This window comes from Phascolarctos cinereus, unplaced genomic scaffold (assembly GCF_003287225.1).
Source record: "Phascolarctos cinereus isolate Bilbo 61053 unplaced genomic scaffold, phaCin_HiC Scaffold_5;HRSCAF=322, whole genome shotgun sequence".
NCBI lineage: Eukaryota > Metazoa > Chordata > Mammalia > Diprotodontia > Phascolarctidae > Phascolarctos > Phascolarctos cinereus.
The window spans coordinates 357,846,277-357,868,448 of record NW_027555958.1 but is presented as its reverse complement, the minus strand read 5'-3'; the positions used below and the strand labels follow the sequence as shown (position 1 = coordinate 357,868,448).

The following is a 22,172-nucleotide window of genomic DNA, read 5'->3' as shown; positions in this document are numbered from 1 at the left end:
CCTAGCCCTTGTCTCTGTAATCATGTTCACACAAATGTTGCTTAACAAAACCTCCTCTCACTGATGGTCTATGGTGAATAATCAAAAATTCTGAGTGAATGCAAATAATAAGTTTTTCACCATACAACATAAGAGACGTATTGATACTCTTTCTTGACCAGACATAAGCCTTTAATTTGAAACCACCTGAAGTTTTTTAGTTTAGTACAATGCCCAGTAAAGAAAAATGTATTAATTTTTCGAGGTGTGAGCACAGAATAAGGACATGCTTCTTAAAAGGGAAGATAAAAACTCTATGCAAACATGAACCTCAGAGGACAACATCATATCCAGGTCATGACCCACTTCTTAAATAAGATCACTAAACACTCAGTGCTAGGGGGAACAAAAAAAATGAAAGAGAAAGCAAACAAGAACATGATGAGATCTTTTGATTGTGGGTCTCCAAGGAAGAAGTATAATAGGTCGCTGACATTCCAACGGAAAAAAGTGACCCAAGTTAAAATTCAGAACTGAAAGGGAAGGGTGAACCAACTCCAATTCAATTCAAAAATGTTTAAGCAGCATGAGACTCCATCTAAAACAAGGTACTAGAGGTACACCACAAAGATAAATAAGATATAAGCCCTGCCCTCAGGGAATTTATCTAGTACTATAAATAAATAAGATGTGCACACGAATAACTACTACAAAATAGAATGTGATAAGCATGCTCTATAGAATGGGAAAATACAATGTCCAACTAGTAGGAAGGGGGGCAAATTCAGAAAAGACTTCATGAAATAGGTAGCATTTGAACTGGGTCTAAAACGGATTGAAATCAACAAAGGTTGGTGTGAGGAAAAGAGTACATTCAAAGAGAACAGTGTGAATCCTCCTCTATGAAATGTAAAGTTCAATATGACAGGACCATAGACTATGTGAACAGGAGAAGCATAACATAAGATTGTAAAAAGCAGGCTGGTGCCAGATTGTACAGGGTCACTCTTAAATGCCACTTTTAAAAGCTTAGACTATTTTCAGCAGGTGATTGGAAACCATTTAAAGGCTTTGAGTATGAAGTGAAATCACCAATGTCACTATGCTTTTAAGGTGATTAAAGCAAAGAATGGATTAGAGGAAGAAGAAATATGGCACAGGGAGTTAACTTAAAGAAACTATTTTCAATTAGTCCAGGTAATTGTTGGACTCCTAATAGATGGACAAGATTGATAGCAATGGGAACAAAAAAGAAGACAAGAATGTTAAGAATTGATAGAAAACTCCAAACTCCAAAGTCTACTGGTTCAACTTGTATCTGAACAGGATTTCCTTTTACAATATCACCTAGAGGGGAGGTCCTCCAAGCAGCGTTTGAAGACCTCTGACAAGAGGGAAATGTATTATTGTCGGAGGAAGTCCATTCCACTTAAGGAAAGCTCAAATTCTTAGAAAGTATATATTTACATGGAACCTCAATCTGCATCTCAACAGCTTCCATCCATTGTTCCCAGCTCTGTCCTATGGGCCCAAGTAGAACAATCTTCTTCTATGTGACAATTCACCAAGCTGAGAATTTTGTGGTTACTCTCTGCATTCCAAACCATCATCCAGGATACAGACTCCATTTCTTCATGATATCATCCCTAGATAGCAAGGTGTCTAATCCTCCAACACACCTTCAACATGAAGCCTTTCCCAATCCCCTCAACTGCTAGTACCTTCCCTCTTAAAGTACCCTGAATTGAAAAACTTTATTCTCTTTATATTTATTCTTCATATACCTATGTATGTTTGTTTTGTCTCTTCTATTAGAATATGAACTCCTTGCAAGAAGGTATTGTCTCATTATTTGTAGTTGTAGTCCCAGCACCTGGAACAGTACCTGGCAAAGGGTTGGTGCCTAATAAATGCTTTGCTAATCAATGAGATTGATCCTAGTTACTTTTATCTTGATGCTATGTGGTAGATGTGTTGCAGTAAAATAAAAAGGGTATATCAATCAAAAGAATGTGGAAAGTAAAGGTGGAAAAGGTTTCAAGTATAGTTAATTGAGAGAATGTTGATTCCTTTAACATAAATAACGTAACCAATGAGAAGAATAAGGGAGGGAGGGTCAAGTTCAGTTTTGGATATGCTGGGTTTGAAATTCTAGAGGGTCAATCTACTAGAGGGGATGGGGAAGCGGGGAGGAAGAAAAGAAGAGGAGAAGAGACAGGCAAAGATAAAAACAGACAGAGATGGAGAAAGAGGCAGACACATACAGAAGGAAAGGGAGAGAGATAAATGTGGGCATCATTTTCATCATATGTAAGGACTAAAGGAGACAGAAAAAGGGAGGAAGATGACCAAGAGTAGAACCTTTGGAAAGCAGCCATCACATTAACTGCTCTAAAGCAGGTTGGTGGAGCAATTGGTCAATAAGCATCTATTCCTCACATGAGCCTGTAGTAACAGTAACTAACTTTGGGGACTCCTTGCTCTTAACATCACTATTGAGAAAGTCTTACCAAAGTGCCTTGGGTCCAGCCAGGCATTTCTGTTCATATCTCTTACACATTTTACAGCTCCTGCTCATTCTATGAAAAACTTAATATCCTTGCAGACAGGGATCAGATCTATTGTGAATTGCTAGTGAAATTTACAAATAATACTACTGATTAGTAATGAATGAGTCTAGATTTCTTGAATCTACTATCCTTTACCTGTGACTTGAAAAGTCTAATGAAATGCAAACAAAAATACACCTTTGACACCCACCACCCCCCTCACCCCACCAATCTTTTAAGCACCATTCCTGAGACAAGAATATGAGGAACAAAATGGTATAGATGACCTCCCAGAAGGTTAAAATACTTACCCCACCCCCAATATGTTTCATGCATCAAATCTCTGTGAAAAGTTAGGAAATCACAAAATTCAATGGCCTGAAGAGACCCAGCCAATGGAGAGTGCAGCATCTGTAAATGGTCTAGAGCGCAACTCTTTCCATATATCAGTATTCCATCATATTCCCCACTTGTATGTCACTTTGGGGTTCCAGAACCACTTCCACCCAAAAACAATAGCACATACATAAAGAGCCTTCAAAAAGCTGCCTAGTGGGCAATAACCAAATTCTATGTGAAATAAAACACTGTACTCAAGAAATTATCTCCAGGAACCTTCACAAACCTGTATGATTCTGGCAGAAGATAAGCAACTAACCTATCATCTACCCTAGACTAATAAATCACTTCTTCCCCTCTGAAGTCATGTGTTTGGTCCTGTCCAAGGAGGCAATTCATTACCAAGCAAACTTATGCTTGACCTCCATGACTGTTTTTGTGTCTGCCTAGAGTACCAAAAGGTCCTTGCACCAGCCTGGTAATGTTTTCCTCAAAATCTTCCTCTCCTTATATATCCTATATACACAGAGAAGAAAATCACGTGAGTTGTTTTACCTGGATAATTCTTCCCTCTTATTTGAGTTAGCAACTGCTGTTGCCTTCAGAAGCAGTTCTGGCAGGCATGAGTTAAGCTAAACCAAAAGCTGGCCATTTGCCATTAGCAAGGGCTGGGGAATGAGGAGAGCTAGTGTTTACTCGTCGACCCCATCTATCTCACTATATCTTAGCCTTCCTCCTACCTTCCTAGCTTAGATGTAGGTCTACAGTCCTCCAATATATCTCCAACCCTGTACAGGAAGACAGGGAGTGAAACGGGGCTATAGTAGTTGCCTGGCCATTCTTCTCCCCTGGACCAAAAGGCACCCAGCTCCAAGTATCTGAAACTTGAAAGAACAGAAAATACTAAAAAGTAAGTAATCATTGCCTTTAAATCACTTTCAAATTATTCTCCCTTTCTTCATGACTCCCATACAAACACATGAGCAACCTCAATTAGAGTACTATTTCACTCTAAGGAACAAGTAATTCCTGGAGAAAATGAGAAATGTTAGATCCAAATTCCAATTAAATTCCAATTTTCATGTACATCTGGATAAGGCACCAATTTTTATAAGTGAAAGTGAGAATCCCAGAGATTAATGAAGATTTGCAGAGAATGGTATCAAGCTAGGCCATAGATTCTTCCCATATTCATTCTGGAGTGAAAAACAATACTGGAGAAAAGTTAAAAAAAAATCTCCAAGTGAAGTCAGTATTTAATTATGATTTAATATATATCAAATACAAAAAAAAAAGTTACAAAACTGACTAGAGTTGCTGGTAGAAGAGGTATTAACTCACTTTCAAAGGTCTTAAAATGACAAGACAGGATCTCCCTAGGAAAGAAGTAGCCCTAAGGGGATGGATGATTGTGTAGAAGGCCGGAAGGACTGGTTAAAAGGGAACAGCTTCTTTCTCAATTCTTGAGAGGAAAAAAACAAAGATAGTTCATCAGTTTAAACTGAGAGATGCTATAACCATCAACAAGGTGTAACTTTAGCAAGCAGCAGGATATATTCCAGCTTTCTCACCCCCTAGACTCCCCACCAATAAAGGGCAGGCTACTCTCTTGCCTCATTGTCCAAATTAAAGCAAAGTTCTCATTTCTCTCAACTTTCATAATGCAGCATGTGCCCATTCTCCCCGCTCTCAATTCATTCCCCCTTCCCCCAACTTTTGTAGTTGGATTGCAAGTGTGTGTGTGTGTGTGTGTGTGTGTGTGTGTGTGTGTGTGCACGCGCATGTGCGCACGTTTTTCCTGAAGCACAAATCAAAAATACATCAGCCTGACAAGGGGCCAGAAAAGTAAAGCTGTATAGCCTTATACTCTCATTATTTAGACGCGTGACATCAGCTGGATGGATTTATAATCACATTTTTTACAATTCCCATTATAAATAAATAATTCTAAGATATGCCCAAATCACTCAGGCCTCTTGGCTCAACATGCTTTTGTAATTACTTGGAGCTCCAACTGTATGCTACTTAAATTAGTTAGCAGTCACTCAGTTATTTTTAGGTCATAGCAACGAGTTCATGTACATACACACACACACACACACACACACACACACACACACCTCCCTAGCAAAGTATTTTCCCTCCTTCAGAACAAGAGCCAGATGTATTTTAGCTGTTCCCCTTTATTTCTGTTAGATCAGCCTGGCATGTTCAGAACACATCTGGAAGCTAAGATAAGAATTTTAACAGTAAGAAATTTTACATGAGGAAGAGTATTTTCTGTTATCCTTTTTTTCTGTTGTTGTTTGTTTCTTGTTTTTAAATCTTCCTAACATCTTTATGAGGCAGCAAGGTGGTATTTGAACCACTGACAAGCCAAACTCAGGAAATTTGTGATATTTTCATGGTAACTTCTTCCTTTACAGGCTAAAGCCATACATCTGAGGTCTCCAAACTCGTAAAAGTCTTTGTAAGGCTCTCTTTTTGGTACCTCTTTTTACTGTAGAAACACTCATCATAGGTAACTCATGTACCAGGAGGCATCATGGAAGGTTTTCTAAAAAACAAGTTTCATAGAATGCCTTCATGTACAAACTTCCTGGGCTCTCTTTCACACCTCTCTCCCCACCTTTCCCTTTTTGTCTCCATAGTCCAACAAAACTCATCAAGTCTCTTAACAGGCCAGTCAGACAGTGGAGTAATTGATTCCCAGTTTGAGAGAGTACAAGGAGGAAGATGGGGGCTGCTCCAAAGAGGCATTTTCAAAAATCGCTCCAAATACTCCTACTCTCCTCAAAGACAGGAGATTTCTCTAGCATGCCTGATAGCTTGCCAAACACAATGGGGGTTCCTCAGTTTAAAAAGAGACTTTTTTTTAAAGTGATATGAGTAAATTCTCTGCTTCCATTCTTCAGACTTTTTTTTTCTTTTAAGGAATATGAAGGCATTGCTTTTCATCCCTTAAGTTGGCAGATGTTCCTGTGAATCCTGCTTTGTTAAAAAAAAAAAAGCGGACTTCTAAACATAAGGGAAAGTTAGCACACTCCTTTATTACAGCCTTGGAGATTCATAGAAACAGCTAACACAGACCCAGTTCTGCCTTCTCAAGCCTCTCATGCCTTCACCAGGATTCAGTTAAACCACATTAGAAATCTCCTGCTCTCACAAGGGCTGAGTAGGCTGTCTCTCTCTCTCATCTCTCTATATACTCTCTCACTATATATATATATATATATATATATATATATATATATAAATATATATATATGTATATACACTCTCTCTCTCTCTATATATATATATATACTCTCTCTCTCTCTCTCTCTATATATATATATATATATATATATATATATATACTCTATATATATATATACTCTCTATATATATATATATACTCTCTCTCTCTCTCATCTCTCTATATACTCTCTCTCTCCATATATATATATATATATATATATATGTATGTATGTATGTATACACACATCTATATGCAACACATATCCCTATACATACATATATATATATATGTGTGTGTGTGTGTGTGTGTGTGTGTGTGTGTGTGTGTGTGTGTGTGTGTATAGAAGTATATATGTATATACATTTCTTTTTTCCTTTCGATCATTCTGGCAGGTAGGAAAGGAGCCCACATCTGATGCCATTTGCCTCTCTGAAGAAGATGAGAATCAAACATGGTTTTAGACATAGGTCACTAACCAGTGGGATTGTAAACTAGAACGTAACCTAATCCCAGGGGCTCCAGCTTCTCTGATCAGTTTCTTCCCAACCTGACACTGCCTTACTAAAATGGTAACAGAGTAGCTTCTCACTTGACAGGCAGTGCCAAAAATGGAGAACATGGCGCTGAAACAGGGGGACATAAAACTTGGACAGTGAGGGTAGCAACCAGTGTTTACAAACATAAAACTGAGGATCAGATGGGCCGGCCATAAATTAGACTGGATTACATGGAGCAAGAGAAATCTCTCAAAATAAATGAAAGAAGATTTAGAGATTCTGCCATATGGTATATTTTAACCCATCCAATCCTCTCCCTATGCTTAACTTCTTGACCCCAATCCGCCCCCCCCAAGCTACTCTGCCAAAAAAAGAAAAGAAGAATTACCTACTTCAAAATGGCACCACTACTACTCTACATAATAAAATCCTAGACGACCAAAGGGCTGGCTTTCCTAAATCCAAACCCTGTAGAACAGCAAAGGCAAATTAACGTGCTTGGCCTCAAGCAAGCACGCTTCAGGAGAACCTCTAGGTAAAGCTGTTGACTGTTATTTTAAGAAATTCCCACCTTCTCTTTGGTGTCAAAGATACATAAAGAAACCCATTTCTTACCCATTCCATACAAACCCAAAGAACTGTGAATATTTTCAAAATTAATTCTTTCCCTTATTATCAACCCATTTTGGACCAGGTCCATGATAGAAATAATCTTCCTTATATTCCCTATCAAAAAATAAGATTAAATGCTCCTAATATCCCTTCCCTCTCCATGCTATAGATTTAATCCAAGTCTACAGGATATCTAAAGAAAAAGCCACATATAAGCCAACCTCTACCGCGAACATCTTCTAAGCCCAACTGTCACTGCTTCTCGCCAATCTGAAAATGTCTGGCCCCAAGCAGGACCCAACCAGGGCGCCCAGTGGTGAAGTCAGCAATGGTCCCGCCCCGCTGAGGAAGTCTCACTATCTCATCATTGAGGAACAAGGCCAGGCTGCCCAGTGTCTCAGAAGCATAGATAGACAATAAACCATAGGGGTAACCCCTGGGTTGCACTAGGAAGACTCTTTGCCCAATGATTGATCACCTACATCCATAGCTAACTACAGCTCACTGCAGACCAGAGGACTGTTTCTACAACTCTCCCTAATTACCACCATGATTGAGTTCCAGGAGTTATCGGAATTTGGTTCATTTATTCCTTTCCTTGGTTAAGAATCCCCAAACATACATGCTTAAGAACCTAGCCTACAGAAGAAAAAAGAGAAGATCATTAGGTAGATGATGGCTCTGTTGTTTCCCTTTCTCTTTCCTCCCCAAAGACACCAAAAAGCTGTTGAAGAAGTCCCTCCACTCCCCGTGTGTGTGTGTGTGTATAACATATATAACATTATATATAATATGTTACATTACATATATTACATTATAGATATGCATTTATGTGATATATATATATATATATACACACACAAATATATTAAGACATGTCATGAGACAAACTCAAAAATGAACATATTTATAGCCCATGACAACTAGAGAAGTAGACATTTTAGCCTCACAGCATCATCGTGAAAAACATCTCTTTTATTGATTCCCATCATAGCCTACTAGATCTAATAAGTATGGGACTTTCCAGGTGGCTACATGCAATGAGAGTAAACTAGGGGTTGGGAGTGGGATGGGGTGAAAAGGAGAATAACAGGGAAAAAAAGAAGGAACTTTATTTTTTCCAGTTAATACAAGATATATGGAGGTAGGAATGGAAATTGAAGAGAATGGCAAATGAGAAACTACATCCAACTAGACATGCAAAAAAGACCTAATTTGCTCTAGCAAAATGAGCACTGGTAATTTGCATAAGCAGATCACCCAATGAATAGACCCACCACCTTTGATCAATATATTTCTACAGGCTGGTTATAAGTCAGAGCCCTAATGTCTATCAACATACAACTGAAGAGGGACAGGAACACTGTATCTTTTCCTCCATGGGCAAGGTAGAAAAAGAGTGGCACAGAGTGCAACAAGGACACAGAGTGACACAAAGGAGATTAAGTTTAATTTAAGTATCATCCAAGTGCTGGCTTGGAAGTGAAAGCAATTGGGAGGATATTTGACAGTCTTAGGGGGCAATGCGAAGCTTTGCGCTTTGCCTCAAAGTAATCTAAAGCAAGATGTGATGGGACACTGGAAAAATCCTTGTAGGAACAACATTGCCCAGGAGGTGAACAGCTCCAGGAACCTCAAACTTTTTGGCTTTTCCAGCAATGAGCTAAGTGATGCTATGGAGAGACAACCCGCTTTTTCACATTGAGGAAAGAACTAAGACAGAATCATATTATTGCAAAAAGACTTATTATCCCTTCAGAGCTTTAGTAAAGACATAGGCATATTTTAAAAAATTATTTGTAAAGGAGCTTTTCCAGACTACAATGACATGTAGGGAAAAGCTCAAAACCTGTCTTATGCTTAAACCATTCTTTCCAAAGCTGATAAAACATATTGAGGTGGGGAAGTGATGGGGAGAGAACCATCCCTCAGATAGAGGTATCTGTTTCAAAACTTGACACTGTTTTATTGTTGCTGTTGTCAGTTCTCTTCTCCTCTAGCTCCATCTCCAATAACATATCAGAAACAATACGAAGATTCTCATGATGATACCCCCACCACTCCCTGCACCTTACATCAGGATTTCACTTTCTAGTTTATGAGTGTTTTCATGTACATTTGTTCATTTTATCCTTATAACCACCTTTAACAAAGTAAACAGGGTAGTCACTATTATATCAGTTTTGCAGATACAGAAACAGAAGCCCAGAGATGCTAAGTAACTCCCCTCTCCAAATCACACAACTAGCTGGTACCAGAGTTGGAACCAGAAACCAAGGCCCCTGGATTTCAATTAAGTACTCCTGGAGGAAGGAAGGTAAAGAAGATAGCAAGAATTGAGAGTATTGGGTTTTCATGGAGAGGGAGAGAACTAGTGTTAAGTCCAAAAGGAAAACAAAACAAAACAAAAGCAAATACACAGCAGATTCCCAAAAGGAATAGGTTAAGGGTGAGGGGCAGGGAAGAGGTCAAGTACCTTTCAAAACCAGAGGCTCTTTGCCTTCTCTCTTCAGTGACTCTAGGACTATGTGAAGTGGTTGGGAAGGCATCACCCGGCTGGGTTCATTGGTATTCTCATCATAAACTATGATTTCTTTGGAAAAGATCCTCTTGAAAGAGTCCTTGCCTTCCCTACAGGAGATCAAGTCCAAGACTGTGATCTTGCCTTGCTGCAATCTTCTCCTGCTGATTTTATCAGAACAGTTAATATGGACAGCCCCCTGGATGTGGCTCTTATTGTACTCCATGAATGGCCTGCAGTCAATGATGACAGGACCCTGGCTCTGTTGGTGACTTTTACTACATTTGGTCATCTTCTTTGCCAAGTCATTGGGGTAGATTATTTTGATGCTGGCTAGCGGCTTGGGGGTCCCCAACATGGGGCTGCTCACCCCACCTGATGGACTTAAAGAGCCAAGATTTTCATTGTTGTTGACCATCTGGTTGGCAGGACAGACAGTAGAGGTTCCTATGTTGGTGGAAGTGCCGGCAGCGATGGCTTGGGTCTGGGCCTGATTGTCCTTGTCGTAAGTTGCCACAGTGCAGCAGCTGGCACTGCTGCATCCACAATTCAGGGAGCGGGCAGAGCAGGTGGATGAGGGCATATACGTCAGATTCGCAGCCTTTAGTGACACAACGGTGGTGGCAATCACGGCTACGTGGTTATCACTGATAGAAGAGGCAGATTCAAGGTAGCTAGAGTCTAAACAAAGGTTGAGATCCTGAGGTCGGACTGGCCTAGATAGTGCCACTACTACCCTGTCGTCTAAAGGAGATGGAGGCATGAGGAGGCTGAAAACTGGCAATTCAAGAAGAACTCAAGATAGTCTGTAAAGAAGGGGGAAAAAAAAGAAAAGTCACATGACACAAAAGAGGTCACAAATGCAGGCTGTTGCATTCTATGCCTCAGTCTGAGGAAGGGGCTTGCCATTATATCCTTCCTGGGGAAAGTCACCCTCAATGCCTTTTACCATGCAAGTCCCAAAGAGTTCAGCTCCTTCACATGTATGCAAAGAGGATGCAAAACAAATCAGCCCAAGCCTACTCTGACATCCCACACTTAAGGGCAAGTATGTATAGCCCATGCAAATAGAAATGAAGTCTACCTTTCAGGATTTAGGTTGCCAAAAATAAAATTAAAAAAAAATTTCAATCCAAGAGTAGGAATTTAAAAAGCACAAAGAATCACCAAATTGCAGGGCTAGATGGAATCTCCTGGGGTTATCTAATCCCTGCCCTCCTCTGGGAGGCAGAAGTATACTTGAACTGTCTGAGAAGTATAGCTGTCTACTATTGGAGACTCTCATTTGTTTCCTTTGCCCACTGCAAAGGAAAAGAAAAAGATGATCAAAATCTCTGGAATAGATGATATGGATATACTGCTAGGTAGATCTGAATAGGCTTGTCAACTTTCTTCAAGTCAAAATAAAAGAAGCCTGAGAGAAGCCCTCTTACTAACATGTATACTTAATAATCCAAAACTGTCATATGTACTACATACCCTGAAAAAAGTACAATATAGTAACATGTTTCTTTCTATCACTTGTCTGAATATTAATTTTATTAATATAAATATATAATATATATATAATATAAATATATATAAATTAATATAAATTAATATAAATTAATTAATTAATTAATCACTTGTCTGAATTTTCTACTTTTCACTACCACTAGACTAGTGTGGCACTAAAACAAAGCCCCAGAGTCAGGCCTGGGAATCCTAACCCTGCTGGGTCCATCACCCCCCTAGTTCCCCTGCTCTCAACCAGCCCTCTTGGTTCCTTCTTCAGTCCCTTCTTCAGTCCTTCTCTTCTCCTCTGCCTGCCGTCCTCCAATCCCAACCCCCATACACAAAGGAGATGCCTCCCTAAGCTGAGCAGTAGACCAGAATGTAGCAAGCCTCAGTAGTAAACACTGTATCTTACCACTATCTATTCATATTTTTTGAACTTCAGATCATCTAAAGATCTTCTAAAAAGATTTCTAATTTTGAAAAATGTTTTTTTTAAACAGCAGTTATATGTTATCAAAATTGGTTCTGCTTTGAAGACACACAGTAGTGTGTCTGCAAAGAGCCAGGGTCCTTCCTGTTTGATGGAACATCAGCTCCCTTCAACCCAGACATACTGATTCTCTGCCCCGCTTTATTAAGGCACACACGGAAAAGAAGCCAAACCCCAAAAAGGAATGGCTCACCAAAATGAACTTTAAAACGTGTTTATAGTGGAGAAATGTCATCTTATGTACAATTATCAGAATTCTCATAAAGAAAAACAAATGTCACAGTGCCAAATCAAAGCATGTACACACACACGCACACACAGACACCACAGACAATATCTTATACAGACTCTGATTAAGATTTCCTTTACCCACCTTTAGATGTCAGCAAAGGATTCACACTCCCCCTACTCCCCTATGGTATATTTGAAAAATGAGTTACTATTTGAGAATGCAATAGAATTGTTTCATCAGGAAGCATAAAAGTATTGTATTATCTGACAAAATTTGTCCAGGCATCAATAGACTTCCTTTCTAGAAAGACAGAATAAATGTGTACGTGTACACGTACACACACACACACACACACACACACACACGCACGCACGCACACCTCTACTTACATTCACATATAGTGCGTGGATGCACGGGGCATCTCATACACGCACATAGTATATCAAAGATATCTGCATCTCTGCAGCAGAGGGTCGTATATATTTTCCATGAAACCATGAAGTCCAGCACTCCAAATCTACTAAAGATGTATGAGGAAGCTTCCCCATCCCACCCCACTATAGCCATTGCCAGAAAGGGGCTAGAATGGAAATGAAGTGATTAGATGATTTTTTAAACAGCGCCTTCCCCTCCGCTCAACATCACTACAGTCCCTGCACCCCCCCCCCATCACTCGCACACCTCAGAGGAACCCGCGCGTTTTAGACGCTTAGAACTGCCGCAAAGCCCCGAACAAACCTCGGTTTTCTTCTCCCAAACCCAAGTGGACCGCATAAGAGTGGAAACGCACAGAGTAACGTAGCCACCAGCCCAAAGCCCTCTAACCTTACCTTGTTTTCCCCCCAAAAAGGAGAGTATCGCATCGCACACACACAAACACATCTCTAACCCACACCTCCACTCCTCTCCTCTCCTCCTAGGCTTGTAGGCGGCGACTTCCACTTACTTCATAAATAAGTATATCCCTCCACCATTTGGCGCTTCACTTTAGCTATCGATTTGTACATTAAACCCCCATTCACTTAGCTTCATTGATCTCCAGCTGCAACATAGTTACTTTCTCTTTTGCTACACTGTAAATGTAAGGTTCGTAGGAGGCGGCCCAAGCTCAGACGGATAAGGGTCTGGGCCAATAGGCTCTAGGTGAAACCCAAATGCCACCTCACAGCAGCCAGCAGCCAATGGGTGTCGAGAGGGGGCGGGGGAGGGGGGCGTGGCCCTGTCTCTTTAAGGAGGGTTCATCCGACGCCGCTTCGGGTCCTCTATGTTATAACACGGGCGGTGATGTCATTGGCAGCCAATCAAAAACTTAAAAGAGCCTGCCTGAGCTGGAGAGGAGCAGCTGCTCTCTATTTACATGTAAACTGAACCAGTAGGAAGCAGTTAACCCTTTCTTGGGCTGAATTGTCAATGGACTGTACTTTCCACTTGGGCTAAATGTCTGTTTCCATTTGAAAAGGCCCTTCCTTCCCTCTGGCAGAGACGGTACCAACGTTAAAATTTCCGTTTTCTTTTAATCTAAAAGAAATGGTAAAAAAAAAAAGTCCCCAAATGAGTAACTTTTCAAATACTTAAAGAGGAGAAAAGACTCGCCTTCCCGGATTGAAGGAGGCTCTAAATCCCTGGTTTTACTCAAGACTGTGAGGTTCGCCAGCCACAACTAAGAGAATCACGCCAGTCCTCAGGACTCGAGATGGATTTAAAAACTCTGTGAACCTAGTCCCTGTCCCTTCAGCTCAGATTATATTTGCGGACAACTCTAAGAAGCTAAGCCCCAAGGGTGGATTTTCTTTTCGCCTCTCCCACCCTCAGCATCTCGGAGCTGGTCACTTGAGAAGCAAAGAGTCTGCAGATTCGGCAGCGTCTCTCCTCTTGAGGAAAGGCTATCGGGCCGATACTAAGTCCGCTACTTCTTCCACTGGCTCCCTCTCCGGCAGTCTGGCAAAGGATGAGAAGTTTCCACTTGTCCAATCCCTGAGAGTTCAGCCCAAGCATCACTCAGCATCCTGTGTTGGCCAGAGTCCGAGCCCCGCGCCGCTTTGCCTAATGCCTCTTTCCCCAAGACTACAGTACTTTCAACTACCAACAGTGCATGTAGCGAAGCGACAACTGCAGCTGGCGCCCGAAGATCGAAAAAAGAGAGAGTTTCACGGCACCAATACCAGACAACCTATTCTCCAAGATTTGCCTACTAGTTCCCCGGTCACACCCCCACCTTCCCCGCTGCCACTGGAGGAACTAGAGCCACGACGCTGGGCCAAGTCCAGAGCGCGGCATCCTTCAGGTAAAAAAAAGTCCAAAAATGGGAGAGTTGCCGATGGCTGCCTTTGGAGCCGGTGCGTTTCCCCGGGGCTTTGTTGGGTACAAGCTTCGGGTGCCTGCTTGAGCACACCGGTGACAATTGGTTTTCTAAAGTGCAAACCGAAGGAGCCCCGACATCTTTGGCTTTGCAGGTGCCCATCAGTCCCTCCTCCCAGAACGAGGGCCCCATCTCGAATCTTGGGCTTCGGGGAACGTGGAAATTTGTCTAGACGCACCCAACAGTTTTGTGAGTCGGTACCCCCTTACCTCCCCTCCCAGTGCAGTAACTTCAAGGGGGGTGGCTTCTGTTTTAAGGTTGCACAGTCACCCCGAAAGACCCCTGGCGAAAGGAAAAAGGAAAAACCAGAGCAGCATGTAAACCAAGGGGAGAAGAAGCGGAGTCAGAATGTAATGAATAAAACTGAATTTGGCCCACAGACCCTTGCAGTGCTGGAGTCTTCCATCCCAATTAATATAACTTCTATATTCCGAGAGCTTCCAAGGAAAATGAGATCATCTTCAGACAGCTCAGGCATTGAGGGATGTAGGTGGGCCGAAGAGACTTTCTTCAAACCAACCCAGAAAGATGGTGGGAAAGATGCCCAGAAACCTGAAAAGAAGGGTGGAAGCTCAAAAAAGTTTCAATGCCATAAAAGTACCCCAAGAAATGCGGTGTTTATCCTACCTAGAAGTGAGGCGAGAAAAATAAAATAATTGCAGTGGAGAAATACAATAGGAGCCGTTTGAATGGTTTGGTGTGTGGAGTTATGGTTAAGTCTCAGAGCCAAATAATCTTCCTCAGTGGCAGTTACACTCATGCCTTAAGTGCATACCTTGAACCAGAAGATACCACATTGTAACCAGAGGACAGCTGCAGAAGACAGATACTCTTAAAAGGTTGGTCCTTTCAGCATTCTCATTCTCTCATTTCTCTCTCTCTCTCTCTCTCTCTCTCTCTCTCTCTCCTCTCTCTCTCTCTCTCTCTCTCTCTCTCTCTCTCTCTCTCTCTGTCTCTCTCTCTCTCTCTCTCTCTCCTCTCTCTCTCTCTCTCTCTCTCTCTCTCTCTCTCCTCTCTCTGTCTCTCTCTCTCTTTCCCTCTCTCCCCCTCCTTCCCTGTCTTCCTCCCTCCTCCTCCCTCTCTCTCCCTCTCCCCCTTCGAAAGAGAGATAAGCCTAGAAGGAGTAAATGCAAGCAGAAAATTACTCCTTCCCATATAGTTTTTTTTTTAATTTAACAAATACCAAGTCAATTAAGGGTAAGTTGGGGAAGGAATGAAAAGAATTTGTGGAGCACCACTTCCCACTCCCCCCACACACACACATATACAAATACATACATAAGCATTAATTCACGGAGTGACATATTACCTGATCTCCAAACCTTTGAAAAAAAATGTTGCTAAGACATGGTCAGAAAAGTTGAATGCAGAGCAAATCAGAACAGGGCCTTATTAACTTTCTTCTCCTTAGAGCTGTCAGTTTGGGTGGCAAGGTTTGCTGTTAGCTTGCCCTTCCTTCCCAATGTAGCTATATACACTGATGAGCCAGAGATAGAATGCATCATGATGAAGGAGGAAGAGGAGGAGGAGAATCCCTCCTTTGGTTTTTGGCAATCACATGTTATTTGTACTTTTCAAAGTTGATACCAATGCCTCAGTTTCTTCAACTGTGAAAAGGGTAGAAAGTTATCTAGCCCAACTCACTTTTCAGGGGAGAAAACTGAGGCTCAGAGAGATAAATGTGCTTTGCCCATACTCTCATAGGTAATAAGTAACAAGGCTAGGACTCCAAGTTCCTGCTACTTTTCAGCTGTGACTTTCCAGGGGTGGGGAACCTGCAGCCTCAAGGACACATGTGGCCCTCTAAGTCTTCAAGTGCAGCCCTCTGACTGAATCCAAACTTTACAGAACAAATCCCCTTAATAAAAGGATTTGTTCTGTAAAACTTGGACTCAGTCAAAAGGCTACACCCAAGGACCTAGAAGGCCACACTTTCCCCACTCCTGTTAACCTCTCTAAGGTCCTAGATAAAAAGCTGGAAAAGGTCCTAAAGAGCAACTGACCTAATCTCCTTCTGTTACAGATGAAGACAGTGAGAACCTGAAAAGTGAGATAAATTGTCTAAGGTCATATGTAGTTCAGTTATAGAGTCAGGATTTGAATCTGAGTCCTCTAGCTCCAAATCTAGCGTTCTTCCCACTCTACCATATTGCTCTGAGTCTCAGTTGTATCATCAGTAAGGTAGGGATGATAATAGTTACTACTCCCTAACTTACATGGTTGTTGTGATGACTGAGTGAGATAATGTATGTAAAAAGACTTTGTAAAGCCCTCCCTAACTGTTACAATTAAAATGGACATAATTGTAACTTGTCCTCTTTCATGAGGTTCTTATGGGATTATTATGGGAATAAAAAGAGAAAAAATAGAAATGCTACTCCTTTGACGAAGTAAAATTCCCATCTACAAATGCAAGGTATCTAAAGAAGAGTTTTATTCCCGCAGGCATCAAGAAACAGTACAGTGGCCCTACTGAAAAGTGCTTATTTGACCTATATGGAAGGAAGGAAACAGGTCTATTAAGTGCTTCCTATTTGCTAGGCCCTTTGCAAATATCTCATTTGATCCTCAAAGCAAACCTGGGAAGATAGGTGCTCCTATGATCCCCATTTTGTAGTTGAGGAAACTGAGGCAGATTTGCCCAGGATCACACAGTTAGTAGATGTCTGAGGTCACATTTGAACTCAGGTCTCCCTGACTCTGGGTCCAGCACTATCTACTGCACCACCCAGCTGTCTCTAGGCAGACCTATATCAGATTTTTCCTATTAGCCTCACTAGCTGAACCCAAACAAACCAGAGGTTTCTGCAGTAATAGAAAGGCATTTACTAGAAAAGAAATAAAACACAATTCAAATAGTAGTTAAGGCGATTAGTCTATTACCCTTTCTTAACTAATAGGTTATAATCAAGCTAATACTTTGGGAAAGGACATATATACTCATGTTTGTCAAATCTGACTAGATAGTTCTGAAAAAAGTACATTAGTACATATGTGATGTTTATCAAATGTCCCTATGAGTAGATCATTTGAACTTAATTTAAAGTGTAGTAGAAAGGTTTCTTTCCAGAGGGAGGTTTATTGAATCACTCACTCCCCTTCTCAAGCTTCGGTTGTACAAGAGGTGACTTTGTCCCTGTTTTTGAATCATAAATGTGGAAATCCTATCTGAAATACTGTCCTGGCTGTTTATATTTTTAGTAGCAGCCAGCCAATGGCTATGTACCTGACTTGGGTATAAATAAGGATTAAAGTCTTCACTGTGCTGGCAAGTCTTAATGTTCAATTTTATTCCTAAAGTTAAAAAAAAAAAGGCTGGAGAGTCTGGACCCTATTTGGCTTTAAGTGTTTTGTGGCATGACTCCTCACATTTGTTCAACATGAGCATCATTTTAAAAATCAGTGAAGCTTCTAGGTGGTGGTGGTGGTGGTGGTGGTGGTGGTGGTGGTGGTGGTTGTGCCATGTGCCACACAAAGCAAGTCAGGCTTCCAGGATTCTTACCTTCTAGGAGCTTATGACTGACTAGTGACAACAACAATGTGGACTAACATAATAAATAAATGGGAAATGCTGAGCAAATATAGAAAATAAAGACCTCTTCTCATGAAATGAAACAAAAGGAAGTATGGCATAATGTATAGAGTGCTGGGCTTGAAATCAGAAAGACCTGATTCTACTCCTACCCACAATAATGAATAAATCACTGACCTAAGAGGTTTTCCTAAACTATGTATCACACACCTGTATTCCAAACTCAGTAAACTCCAGTGGCCTGCTATTATTTCTAGGATCATCTGAAGCTCTTCCCAACATGGCCCCTTCCTACCTATCCAGTTTCATTGACCTTCTCTCGTGAGCTCCATGGTCCAGCTATACTAGCCTACTGTTTCTTATACATTAAACAACTGTTGCCATGCCTTTCCATGTCTGGAATGCTCCCCCTTCTGTCTTCACTTTTTTGAGTCCCTGGCTTCCATCAAGAGTCAATTCAAGGGGCAGCTAGGTGGTGCAGTGGATAGAGCACTGTCCCTGAAGTCAGGAGGACCTGAGTTCAAATCTGACCTCAGACCAAATACTTGACACTTACTAGCTGTGTGACCCTGGGCAAGTCACTTAACCCCAATTGCCTTTTTTAAAAAAGAGTCAATTTAAGGGTGCCAAGAATTGGGGATACAAAGAAAAAGCAAAAACATTTCCTACCCTCAAGAAACTTACATTTGAATGGAGAAGACTATATATGCAAATACACTTATGTATTCATAGATTGAAACACATAAGATAAATTTAGTAGATGAAAAGTAAACTTGGAAGGGAAGGCACTGGTAAGTAGGTAGGTTGGAAAGCCCCCCACCCCTACTCCTTGCAAAGGTAGCACTTGAATTCTGAGAATGTTTTTTTTAAATAGTATTTTTTTTTCGATTAAGTGTAAAGACAAATTTTAACATTCATTTTTTTAAAAAATTTTGAGTTCCAAATTTTCTCCCTCCCTCATTCCCAAATTGTAAGCAATTTGATATAGGTTAAATATATGCAATCAGGTAAAACATATTTCCAATGTTAGTCATGATGTAATACAAGAAACAGACCAAAAGGAAAAAAAAAACATAAAAAAGTGAAAATAGCATGCTTTGTTCTGCATTGAATTCTGAATCTTAAAAGAACCTTATACCATTTGTCTCCTCTTCACCCCTACAGCTCCTTCCCTAATTCAAGCTAACACCACCTTTCTTTTCGATTATTACAGTAGCCTTCCAATTAAGTCCCCCTACCTTGTCTCTTCCCTACTCCAATACATCTTTTACACAGCTGCCAAATGATTTTCCTAAAGCACATCTAATCATGTCCCACCTCCACCCCCCCATTTTCATAAACTCCATTAATTTTGTATTTACTCACAAAGTTAGCTCTTCTCTTTGACATTTAAAACTTCACAATCTGGTCCCTTCTTATCTTTCTAGTCTTACACATTATTCCTATCCACATACTGTACAATTCAGCCAGACTTAGTAACTTACCTTCCTTTTGTCCCAAGGCCCTCTATTTTGCATCACAGTGCCTTTGCCCTCACTGTGCCCATGCTAAGGATGTTCTGACCTCCTCCCCCCCAAACCACCAACTCCACCTATTGGAACCCGTGGCTTGATTCAAGAACACAACCCAAGTGTCCCCCGAGCTGCTAATGCCTTCCCTTCTAAATGTATCTTGTATCTACTTCAGTTGATCTTGAATGGACTTTGATATACATGATTTCTCCCCGTTAGAATGTAAGCTTTTTGAGGACAGGGACCAATTTCTCTTTTTCTCAGTATCCCCTGTGCTTAGCACTGTACCTAGTACATACTATGTGTTTAATCAAAGCTTACACAATTGATTGGGTAGGAAATTGAGTGACTGAATAAAATTCAATAAAACATTTAAGTGCTTACTAGGGTTAGGTACTGAGCTAAGCACCCAGTATACAAGTAAGAGCAAACCAGAAGATCCCTGCCCTTTAAGGAATTTACATTCTAATTTAATTAAAAGGAAATTACCTTCTAATTTACACCTAAAAGGGGGAAGGAATTCGACATACTTATTGATTCCTCAGATACCTTAATTTCCCAGTTCTTCAATCTACTCGACTCCCATGACATACTCCTTTACTCCACCTTAGCTAAACACTGAGATGGTCCTGTCTTTGATCTTGTCACCACGCACAAGTGTTCTACTCCCTTGATTGTGAACTCCAAATTCCTTTACCTGCTCATTTTTTTACCATTCCATCTGTCCCTTTGATCTCTAACTATTTTTTTATCCTGTGTCCTCCATTCTCTTCACCTCTCTGTTCTTTCCCTGACTATCCTCCTTGCTGGTTACACTTTCCTTCCTTCTCCCTCTTGACCCTCTGGTGAGCCAACTCAGTTCTACACTATCCTCCACTCTTGAGTCCCTTTTCCCTTTGTTTTATGCTTGTTCACACCTTGAGAAGCTCCAACCTATGATCCTCTTCCTTCACTCCTGATTGTAGATAAGTTGTTTTCATGTTGTCTCCCCCCATTAAACTGTGGGATCCTTGAGAGCAGGGAGTATCATTTGCTTTTCTCTGTATCCCCAGTACTTAGCACAGTGCCTGGCACATAGTAGGTGCTTAATAAATGTTTACTTACTAGCTGATTGACACAATCAATGGAGCTCAGAGGAAATCACAAAATCATAATAACTGAGTCCTCTTCAAATTTGTTGTCTAATTTCAGCTAGGTCCTTACCACAGCAAGGCAAATGCTATATTCTTTCCTTTCTTATTCACCATCATACTCTCTATAGGAGATATTCCAAACCTTCCCAGCTTTCCTCATAGGTCCCACAGCAGCCCTCCTTGACACCCCTTCATCACTGAAGACTTCACCTTATACCTCACTGAGAAAATTGAGGCCATTTGCCCAGATTTCCCACTTCTTTCCTCATCTCACATCATTCAGCCATCATCCTTCACTCAAGTCTCTAATGAAGAGGCCACACTTCTTTTTGCCAAAGTCAACCTCTTTACATAAGCCCTTGATCCACTTCTTCCTAACTTCCCCAGAACATTGGTTCTTGCCTAGCTGTCATCCTACATCCTATATCAATCCTTTTATAACCAGTCTTTTCTACTTGGTGTCTTCACTTCATGTCCTTTCACTTTCTTCTAAACCTTCTGCAGTTTAGCTTCTAACCACACTTTCAACTGAAACATCTCTCTCCAAAATTACAAATGCTGTCTTTATTGCCAATTCTAATGATCTTTCCTCAATTCTGATCCTACCTGACCTCTCTACAGCAGTTGATACTGTTCATCCTCTTTTCCTGGATATTCTCTCCTCACTAGGTTTTCATGATTCTGTTCTTGCCTAATTTTCCTCTTCTTTGTCTGATTTCCTCTTCTCAGTCTTTTTTTTTTTAATAGTGTCTTCATTCACATCATGCCCTCTAACCATAGATGTCCCCCAAGGCTCTCTCCTGGACTCTCTTTTCCTTTTATGTTATTCACTTGGAAATCTCATCATTTCCCTTGTTCAATTGCCATCACTATGCAGATGATTCCCAGATTTAAATTCCCAGCTCTAGTTTCTCTTCTGAGCTCCAGTCCAGTTTCACTAGTTGCCTTTTGGACATTTTGAACTGGGAGTCCCACAGGCATCTCAAGCTCAACATGTCCAAAAAAAAATGTACCTTTACCCCCCAAAACTCTCTCTTTCCGATCTTCCACATTATTGTTAAGTACACCACCATCCACCTATTCAGCCAAGTTCACAACCTAGATGTCATTCTCAACTCCCACTCTGTCACCTGTCTATCCAATCCATTGTCAAATCTTGTTGCTGCTTCTTCTGCAGCGTTTCTTGTATGTGTTTCCTTCTCTCTATTCACACAGCCAAGATCCTAGTACATGCCCTCATCATCTCCCTCCTGGCCTATTGCAATAGTCTTCTAAATGGTATCCAAGTCTCAAGTCCCTCATTTCTCTAATCTGTCTTCCACTCAGCTGACAAAGCAAAGGTCTATCTATATCACAAGTCTCTTTACCTTCCACCCTCAGTATGAAACTTACTGCAGTGTATCTTTTACTTGTAGAAGGAAATTCAAATTCATAAAGCACTACAATACTGGCCTACTTGTAGTTCCTCTAATACGACACTCTATCTCTTGTCTCAGTGCCTCTGAACTAGCTTGGCTGTCTTTCATACCTGGAATGCTCTACCCATTCACTTCAGCCTCTCGATTTCTTTGACTTCCTTCAAAACCTAACCTCAAATCCTACCTACTGCAGAAAACCTTTCTAGGTCCCCCCTGCCACCAGATGCTAATGCCTTCCCCTCCCAAATTGCCTTCCATCTGC

At 41.0% G+C, this 22,172-nt stretch overlaps 1 protein-coding gene across 2 annotated transcripts in view; it reads right to left on the bottom strand.

Annotated features, from left to right (window-relative positions):
- The window catches only part of DUSP10 (dual specificity phosphatase 10), a 47,179-nt gene extending 34,098 nt beyond the window's left edge, over positions 1 to 13,081 (bottom strand). The window contains exons 1-2 of one of the 2 annotated variants that reach the window (XM_020982221.2): positions 12,904 to 13,081; positions 9,694 to 10,544 (exon numbers count right to left, since the gene is read on the bottom strand). In XM_020982221.2, coding sequence (XP_020837880.1) covers positions 9,694 to 10,501 — 808 coding nt within the window. In that variant the 5' untranslated portion in view covers positions 10,502 to 10,544; positions 12,904 to 13,081. Of the gene's footprint in view, positions 1 to 9,693; positions 10,545 to 12,787; positions 12,880 to 12,903 lie in introns of those variants that run through there. The other variant, XM_020982223.2, reaches the window with a different exon arrangement.
- Between the last annotated feature and the right edge of the window lie 9,091 nt (positions 13,082 to 22,172).